The 9,067-nt window shown below is 24.7% G+C and overlaps 2 protein-coding genes across 4 annotated transcripts; one reads left to right on the forward strand and one right to left on the reverse strand.

Annotated features, from left to right (window-relative positions):
* The first annotated feature begins 412 nt into the window (after positions 1 to 412).
* LOC129613305 (uncharacterized) lies at positions 413 to 3,290 on the forward strand. Its single transcript, XM_055527306.1, has 4 exons — positions 413 to 418; positions 2,108 to 2,183; positions 2,252 to 2,996; positions 3,129 to 3,290. The coding sequence occupies exons 1-4, from the start codon at positions 413 to 415 to the stop codon at positions 3,208 to 3,210; spliced, it is 909 nt and encodes a 302-aa protein (XP_055383281.1). The 3' UTR covers positions 3,211 to 3,290.
* A 222-nt stretch (positions 3,291 to 3,512) lies between these two features.
* Positions 3,513 to 7,622, reverse strand: LOC129613139 (protein FAN-like). 3 transcript variants are annotated; one of them, XM_055527091.1, is made up of 17 exons: positions 7,396 to 7,622; positions 7,044 to 7,316; positions 6,646 to 6,820; positions 6,408 to 6,593; positions 6,272 to 6,343; positions 6,021 to 6,211; positions 5,742 to 5,933; positions 5,632 to 5,683; positions 5,287 to 5,570; positions 5,124 to 5,227; positions 4,865 to 5,056; positions 4,645 to 4,798; positions 4,496 to 4,585; positions 4,309 to 4,437; positions 3,889 to 4,255; positions 3,801 to 3,833; positions 3,513 to 3,726 (listed from the first exon to the last, which is right to left on the reverse strand). In XM_055527091.1, the coding sequence occupies exons 1-16, from the start codon at positions 7,410 to 7,412 to the stop codon at positions 3,813 to 3,815; spliced, it is 2,499 nt and encodes an 832-aa protein (XP_055383066.1). In that variant the 5' UTR covers positions 7,413 to 7,622; the 3' UTR covers positions 3,513 to 3,726; positions 3,801 to 3,812. The 3 variants fall into 3 exon arrangements, with proteins under 3 accessions (XP_055383066.1, XP_055383065.1, XP_055383067.1); XM_055527090.1 differs by having other exon boundaries at positions 3,801 to 4,255; XM_055527092.1 differs by lacking the exons at positions 3,513 to 3,726; positions 3,801 to 3,833 and having other exon boundaries at positions 4,049 to 4,255; positions 4,331 to 4,437.
* Positions 7,623 to 9,067: the final 1,445 nt, after the last annotated feature.

The following is a 9,067-nucleotide window of genomic DNA, read 5'->3' on the forward strand; positions in this document are numbered from 1 at the left end:
TTTTAAAAGCTTTCCAATTTTTTTTTTAAATTAATTATATAGTTTTAATCTTAATTATGTAAATTTAGTTTTATATAAAGTGAAATTTAGAAATATGAAATTTTTAGAAGTTGATTGCTAAAATGAAAAAAAAAATCTAAAATTAAATACCATCCATGTTTTAATTAAAATTACTTAATTGTTTATCTTAAATTTATTATTTATCATATTATGTTGGTTGTATGGTAAAAATTTCTCTGAATTTTTAAACCTAAAATTTTACAAAAACTATTGATTTAATTAATTAACGAAGTTAATATTAAGTTGATCAGAACTTTAATCTTCGAGAAAACATCATAATAATTAATACCTTATAAGTAATTGTAATTAATTAAATTTGCTTTATATTTATTTTACGATGGCAATGATGAACATGAAGGTTAATGATAGAATATTGAAATTTAAAAATTTTTAAGAACAAATACATTATAATATGTACGTGTGTATATTTGTTATTTACGGATATCAATATTCATACCATAATTTGCATTAAATATATTATAATAAAATTAAAATATATCTTTATATTGCTTTGAACAATGTTATAATCAAAAAGGATTGGCCAATATTATAAAATTACCGAAAATATAAAGCATAATTTAAAAGAACAAATATAAGCTGTTATTTTTCTTAAAATATATTGGAGATGGGTCTTGAATACCAAATTTTTTAAATTTCGTTTTTAATGGTAATAAAATGTGTTTAGTTCTAAAAGTACTACACTCAATCATGGTATATAAAATGTAAATTGGTAATAAAATAATTCGGAAAACAATAACGATAAATAAAAATATGTAAGCTTGTATGTATGCATAAAGCAAGAAAAAATAAAGTAAAACAAGTTCTAAAAGTAAATAAACTTTAAATGATTTAAATTTTTTTTTATTTTTTCATTATTATCAAATCAACCATACAAATTATTTTTCGGGTTTTTTTGTTGTTAGTTCAGTTAAAATTTTGTCTTGATGGAATACACAAGGTATAAAAATAATTATTACTTCAAATTGATTAAATTAATTATATTTTTAATGTTTATAAGAAATGTTAAAAACTAATATAAAAAAAAATTTATTAATTTTTTTTATTTTATTATTTAAAAGTAATTTAATATGTTTTAATCAAATTAAATTTGTAACAACATTAAAAATAACTAATAATTATGAATTAATTAATTATAAAACAAAAATTACAACAACCCATGCACCATCAACTTCATTAATATTACAATCATCTCCAAGAACATTATTTCTTAATTCAAATAAAAAATCAAACAACCAATATTTTAATGCATCTCCACAGAATTTTAATAAATATATTGAATATTATTTTAAAAATAATATGAATAATTTAAGTAATGAAATTAACTTTAATCAAAATAATAAGGATTTTATAAATAAATCGAAAAATGTAAGTAATTTAATAGAAATATTATTTTTAAATAAATTTTCATTCTCTCTGTCTTTCTTTTAAAATTTATGGTATGCATAAATTACCGAATCAAATTTTATTTCTATATGTGTATGGTCTATAGACTGTAGTCTACGGAGAAGAAAAAATTATGATAGCTGATATAGTTATAAGATAATTAAATAAATAATAGTAGTGTGTTTTATGAAATTGTAAATAATTGTAAATGATATTAGTCTACTATTAACTTAATGAGTATACTTGTGTTTAATGCGTGATTTTGTAATAAGTAGCCTTTAAGTGCAGTTATTATAGGCTAGCAACAAAATATAAAAATTTTTTTTTAAATAACTAATTTCTAAAGATATTTAGTGGTTTCTTAAAAGTTTAGAAATATCTAATCTCAATTATTATGTACACTTACATATAATACCTAGATTCAAAGGCTGTAAGAACATTTTAGAAGTGTGTTTGTTTCCAAAATTTAGTCACTAGTTTTGAAATAATGAAAGAACTTTAGTAATTCTAATTGACAAAATTTATTTTCATCACACATATCTACAATTAAATATTCAATTTAATTAATTATAACAATTAAATATTCAATTTAAGTATATTAAATATTTTATTAATACCTTAATTATAATTATTTGTTTTACAGCACTTTGACGAAGAAAAGACTCAAAATAAATTTTTTAATTTTAGTTTTCCTGGCATATATCAATACGACCGAAGAAGTATATTTAAAAATTTATTATTATTAAAAATTACAATTTGAAAATTTTTTCTTTTAATTTAATTTTAGAGTATTATAAGTTTCCTGTTTTAAAAATAGATAATTTTAATTTTGAAAGTTATCCACTTCATGATATTGAACAACCTGATGATAAAATAAAGATTGCACAATATGATATTGTATCAGACAAAACTGATGCAAAATTTGAAGAAGAAGATGAATATAATATGGAAAGTGTTGATACAAATTTCTATGTTCGAGATATAAATGAAAAATATTTGGAATTTAAGCAAAAGTTACAAAATCATAAGGATAGTCTAAGTTTAGAAGACTCTGAAGAATACAGCGATAATGATAAAAAACCTTTTATTTTATCATTACCTGATTCAACAAATACCGACCAAAATGATTATTCTTCACCGGGAATAACTATGAGAGATATTGAATTTTTTCAAAATTACTATAGTGGTCATTCAGCACAATTGAGAACTAATGCCGTTTTTCCTGGGACAATATGGTGTGGGCCAGGTAATAAAGCGCCAAGTGATAATACTTTTGGAATTTTTTTCAGAACTGATTTATGTTGCCGTGATCATGATCGTTGTTTTGATATAATACCACCACGAACACGAAAATATGGACTTTATAACGATGGAATGTTCACAAAATCGCACTGTGATTGTGATTTAGATTTTTATGTTTGTTTAAAAAATGTAAATAGCTTTGTTTCTAATAAAGTTGGTTTTGCATATTTTAATGTTTATAGACCAAAATGTTTTCGAAAAGAATATCCAGTTATAAGATGCGTTCAATGGTAAGTAGCTACATTAATATAAGAATTTATAGTGTTGAAAATAAGCTAGTTTTTCCTTGAAAAACATTATTGATTAAAGAAAGTTAATCTGAATATTTTTAATAACTCAATAATGGAAATTTAATTTTATAGGTTTAATAATCGTTGCCAGCTATATTTGCTTGATGAGTCTAGAGAGGATCGTTATCAATGGTTTGACAACAGACATTTTTAAATAACATTAAAGAATAAAAAAATATTGTATATGTATATTATTTAGAAATGTTAAAATTAATAAAGTACAAAAAACAAGTACTTAAAGTTTACTTCTTTAACTTTATTTAATATAAAGTACATTGTTATTTTGTTACAAATAATGCACTTAGTTATGAGAATATAAATACATATTAAAATGTTAAAATTAATATGTACATATTTTTTATATAATGGAATATAAATTGTGTTTTGTATTACCTCCACCTAGTAAATAGAATTACTAGCAAAAATTCTAATTTCTCTTAATAATACGTTAATGTATACATATTTAAATATTATATATTTTTACTAAATTACAAAAATTCTAGCTATAAATTCGAGATTAACACATATCAAATATTTCAACTTATTTTTGAATTCCTTAAATATTAAAATTAAACAAAGGACCAATACTTTATTCTGTATTCATTTCCATCTTTACCACCCGTCAGCACATAATTATTTACTTCGGAGTAATTTATGTAAGATAGAGGACCTGAAAATGTACGTTATTAGAGTTTAGGTAAATGCATTAAAACAATATCTGAATATTTAAACAATTTTATGTACCACTTGAAATTGCTACATTGTAATCAAGTTCGCCTGTAAGTAAATTCCATATAAAAATGGTACCACTATCATTGACACACATCAATACATCTAAATCACCATGCCAACACAGCCAGTTTGGTGTATTATTTAATATCGTTGAAAACACTTCCATTCCGGTTTCAATATCATTTACCATAATCATACCGTTACTATAGCACGAACCTAATTTTGTTAATGATTTATTAAATTTAAGGCATTTTACTTCATCTGAATGTTTTATGAACAATTTTGGTTCGGTACAGATACAGTCATTATCTATATCAATTAATTTCAGGTCCCAAAGAAAAATATCTCCAACTTCAGTTCCAATCGCAATTTGAAGTAACTCATTAGTTCTTCGATGATCTAAACATATAATACGATCATTGAATTCAAAAGAACCAATATGTGATAAATTAGAGATTCGCCATATTCTAAAAAATTAATTTATAGAAGTGTATTAATAAAATTTTTTGCGAAATATTACTTTACACTACAATCCCAACTACCGGAAATTAATAGGAGCAAATCCTTTTCAAGAGTTAAGCAAGAAACAGAATCGAAGTGCGCTTCCACTTCCTTAGATATACTACCAAATGTGTTGTCATAAAAAAATCTAAATTAAGATAATTATAATAAATCCAAAGCAATTGTAATTTCCATGTTTTCATTACATTGAGTTATCCCATGATCCTACAATTATAGTGTTTTTAAGCGGAATATTAACACAAGAACTTAAAGCCAAGCTTCCGATAGATATACTCCTAAAAATATTTTGTTATTTTAAATAAAAACGAATATTCATTTTCATAGTTTAAAGCACCTGGTTTGTCTCTTTTCCAGTATGGAATAACATTTTAAAATACCGTCTTTTCCAGTTGACCAAATTTTATCATCATCGGCATAAATCGACGTAATTTCATCTTTATGAGCTGCATAAGACCCTTTCAATTCAAATTTATAATGTTTTATAGAACCTAAATATTTGAGTTTAAATCAACTTTTTAAGTGAAAAATATTTTTATTAGTTTTTAAATATTAACCTATATTTGGATTGTTTATTGGACTGCGTGGCGGTAAAACCGTAGTTACGTTTCTGGATACATGAGGCGTTTTAAAAAGTTGTTTTGGAATTTGACCGAACTCATATATCTGAACCTCTAATGCATGCCTTTCTGAAATATCCTTTATCTTATCCAGATCTACAGAACCTTCATAACAGTTGTAATGGAAAACTGTAACATTATCAATTGCATACAATTATCAATTTAAATAAGTTTTTTAATTTAACTATCCATGTACCATTATCTGCTTTCCATGCTTCAGTTCCTCTTTGTTTATATCCAAAAATTAAATCTATCCAATGATGAAGATTAGCTGACACATATTCGGATTCTAAAGCTTCTCTAAAGAAAAATTTCATTTATTACAATAATTTTAATGCATACCGTTCACTTAAACTTACCTCAATATTGAAATAAACTTTTTTGGAGAATTGTCTGCCCACGGTGGTAAAATAACATCATTAACCGCAGATCCATCACTGCGGCAACCAAAATTAATTTTTTTTGTATTTTGTAAAAATTCACCTTTGCTATTTGTATCATAAAATTCCGGAATTAGTTCTTTGAAATCCGCCATATTATTTAAACAATTATTGAACGAATCTGACACTTTGTTGAACATTCTATTTGGGCAATCAAATTTACCATTTTGTAAGCACAACATCAAATGTGGCACTTTTCGTACCTATAAAAATTAAAATATTAAAAAACTCAATATTTTTTATCTATTTCAATAATAAACTTACTAGGTAAAATAAAACAAAGCCAGGGTTAGAATAATGAGAACCATATAGATATCTAATGAAAAAGTATTTTAAAATATAGTTTAGTACATTTCTTTTGTTTTTTAACATACTTCGGTTCATCCATTTCAAGCGCGCGCTCTTTTAATCTATCCAATCTTTCTGGATTTAAAGCTCCGATTGGTTTTTTTAAATCCCTATATATATTTTCATTCTGTAAATCAATTGACAGAGAAGTGTAGTCAGTTAACACCCACGGGAAAACCGGATACTGCGTTAAATCTTCAAATGTTCTATCAGCTAAGCTATAAATATTGAATAAAGATTTAAAATACTTAAAAATAATAAGAAAGAAAAACTTAAAGTTATTCCTTTGAAAAAAAAAATTATACCTATTTAGGTAAAGTAAATATTCGTAGTTTGTAATCAAACGATTTTGCCATTTCAATGTCATACTTTCTTGTTTAACTTGAGGTAAATTGAATTCTGATTGTCTTTCAGCCAGTTCACAAAATTCTTTGCTTTCTGATGGATTTTTGAATGATACATACAAATTTTTGTCCTTCCATTTAATCTCCAGACCCTAGAATTTAAGTGTTCTTCAGAATTTTACACAATATTTTCAGTTCTAAATTCAGCTTACTATTTGCCGAAGCAAAAATCTTCTTTTAACTAATCCTGTAATTTCCGATAATTTTATTTTTAACACAGGATACTGCCAAATAATTAAAACAAAATAATTTTCATTTTGTGTTTCTCATTCCATATCTTTTACTTACAGGAAATATATTATTGAAAGGTTGAAAATATATGCAAGAATTCGTTAATAACAGTCTACCAGGATTCAAAACAAGAGGTCGAACTTCATCAACTTTGCAATCATACAGTTTTTTTTCATAAATGTTTCCCAACCACAATGGATTAAATTTCTTTCGATTGTGAAAGGAAAAAGCTATCAATGAAATCTAAAATCAAAATTAAACTTAGACTTTTTCAACCTATAAGGCCTTAATTTACCATTCCATTTTGTTCTGAGACGCTTAATGATGCTGCACGATGCAATTGCTGACAAAAGGGCAATATATCATCAATATTAGTGTAGAGAAACTTAAAGTTGAAAATTTTGTTTTTCTTATTAACTTCATATGGAGAAATTATATTTTTATCAAGCATTTCAATACATTGCGTAGATCTAAAATTATTCAATAAGACTTAGTAATAATTCTGTGCTCGTCAGATCAATAGAGCATATAATTGAAACATAGAAATGATTATGTTATACAATTATCTAATTTCTGGAAAAAACTACAAAGGGTATTCACTACAAAATAATTTTTTTCCCCCAAAATAAAAACAAAATAATAGTTGTTTTGTAACGATAATGAAGCTTTTTCTATTGATATAGTATTACTCACCCAACTGTCATGCAATTGTCTTGATCAGACAGTAAATTTTCTCTATTGGACATGTTTGCATATTTGGATATTTCATAACAATCGGCATAACGTAATTTAATTAAAGGTAATTTTATATTTCTTGGTTCAAAAACTAAAGATTTTGAGCACACTTTCAATGAGCCAATAAGTGCTTCAACGTTATTCCCAAGCTTAGTGTCGTCATTGGACAAGTAATCTACTGCATAATCTTCAAAGTATATTTCGCCAGGATCCAGCAAAAGCAAAGAAAATCTAAATTGTTTTTTGAATTGAAAAATTTCAGCATAATTATATTCACGTAATTATATTGAAAATGTAAGATAACTTTTACCTTTCGCGTAATTCCATTTTTCGATAGAAATTATGAATGTTATTGCAAAATTCAAAACAAAATTTTTTTTTTATTTGTTGAAGCAATCAAAGCACTTCATTTTATTTGTATAATAATGAACTTCATTTATATTTATAAAAAACTTAAATAAGTTTCTCAAAAATGCGAAAGAATTAACAACAAAGGTAAACAAAAAAGTGAATAAACTTACAGCTGGTTACAGTCTCGCAACAGTTATCACAGTGATTTTATTCTGAATCATATCATAACAATTAATTAAACGTCAGCAGCTGTTCACAAAAAAATCTTTGAAAGTAGTATTGCCAGATTACGAGTTTTGATTTTTTTGCTATATGCAGACCTTATTTGTAGTTATTAGAAAAATGAGCATAAAAAAATTTTATTTTTCATTTCATCCAAATATAGGGAATAGTCTTATTTAAATTGTTGTTTTTCGTTTTTCGCATAATTTTGATAATAACTGTAGCAACAACTGAACTGATGAAAGATCAAATATAATCAATTTAGGAAATGACTCGATTTTTTCAACAGAAAAAATTAAGAAATAATAAATTTAGTTAAATTTTAAAAAATAAAGACCCTTGAAGATAGCTTTTAAATAAGTTGACAAAAATATTACTGAGCTGTTTTTTGACAACGTCAAAGTACATTGACAATGTATGTATTACAGTTAATAAGACCTCTTAAAAAATTGCATAATAATTTTTCCATACTTAATTTATTATATACTCCGACGTTGTCAAAAAAAACATCAATTATTTTTTAATAAAATAATTTCAAAACTAGTATTGAGGATTATTACTTTTTAATAAATAAATTATCTGACATTCGCACTTTAATATTCTTTTGTATGAAATGGTGGTAAACTTTTTATATGGCGGTGTCGCTTTTGTAATTCTCTCATTAGATGAGAACAGCTTTAAAAACGAAAGTAATAAAAAGCCAGCTAATTTTTTTTAACAAAAAGTGACCTGTGTTATTTTTAATTTTTGTTTCGCGAAGAACCTTTAAAAATTTGAGAAACTGTGACAACATTGTTTACCAATCGGTTGTTTCTATTTTTAGAGTTTCCGTTTTGTCAATCAATTAAATAGTAAAACTTTGTTAAATATAAATGTTTTAAATATTTTCAAAAAAAAAATCAAATCTTAAATATTTATCACTCTTGTATTAAGTGTTATTTATAATTAAAAAAATTTAGTTTGGTTTCCTTTTTTACATGTAATTTGGCTTCTTTTTAACATTGCTCAACGTATAAATTTAATGAGAAAAAGATGTACCTGTGGGGTATGAAATGAAGTACATATATGTAATTGCACAAAAAAAAATAAATGTTTTTATTTATTGTTCACAAAAACGTGTACAACGTTGACAAGAGTGTCTGGCAGGACATCTAATAAGTTGAGTAACACAAGAGAGATAGTTTAATGGTATGAGATTCGTAACATGACCATGAGATAATTAATTATTTACATATTATATCTTTAATATAATACTTTTACTACATACTTACACTTTTTGCATTTGCTGTTAAAAGAAGTCTGTGCATATTTTCAGCGAAGTTAATTATTTCTATAATCTCGAAAAAATTATTCTCTTGAATAACAATTAACATTTATAGAAATGCAAGTTTTAAAAATTTCAAGCTTAC

The sequence above is a fragment of the Condylostylus longicornis genome, unplaced genomic scaffold (assembly GCF_029603195.1).
Source record: "Condylostylus longicornis isolate FDR11 unplaced genomic scaffold, ASM2960319v2 ptg000081l, whole genome shotgun sequence".
Classification (NCBI taxonomy): Eukaryota; Metazoa; Arthropoda; class Insecta; order Diptera; family Dolichopodidae; genus Condylostylus; species Condylostylus longicornis.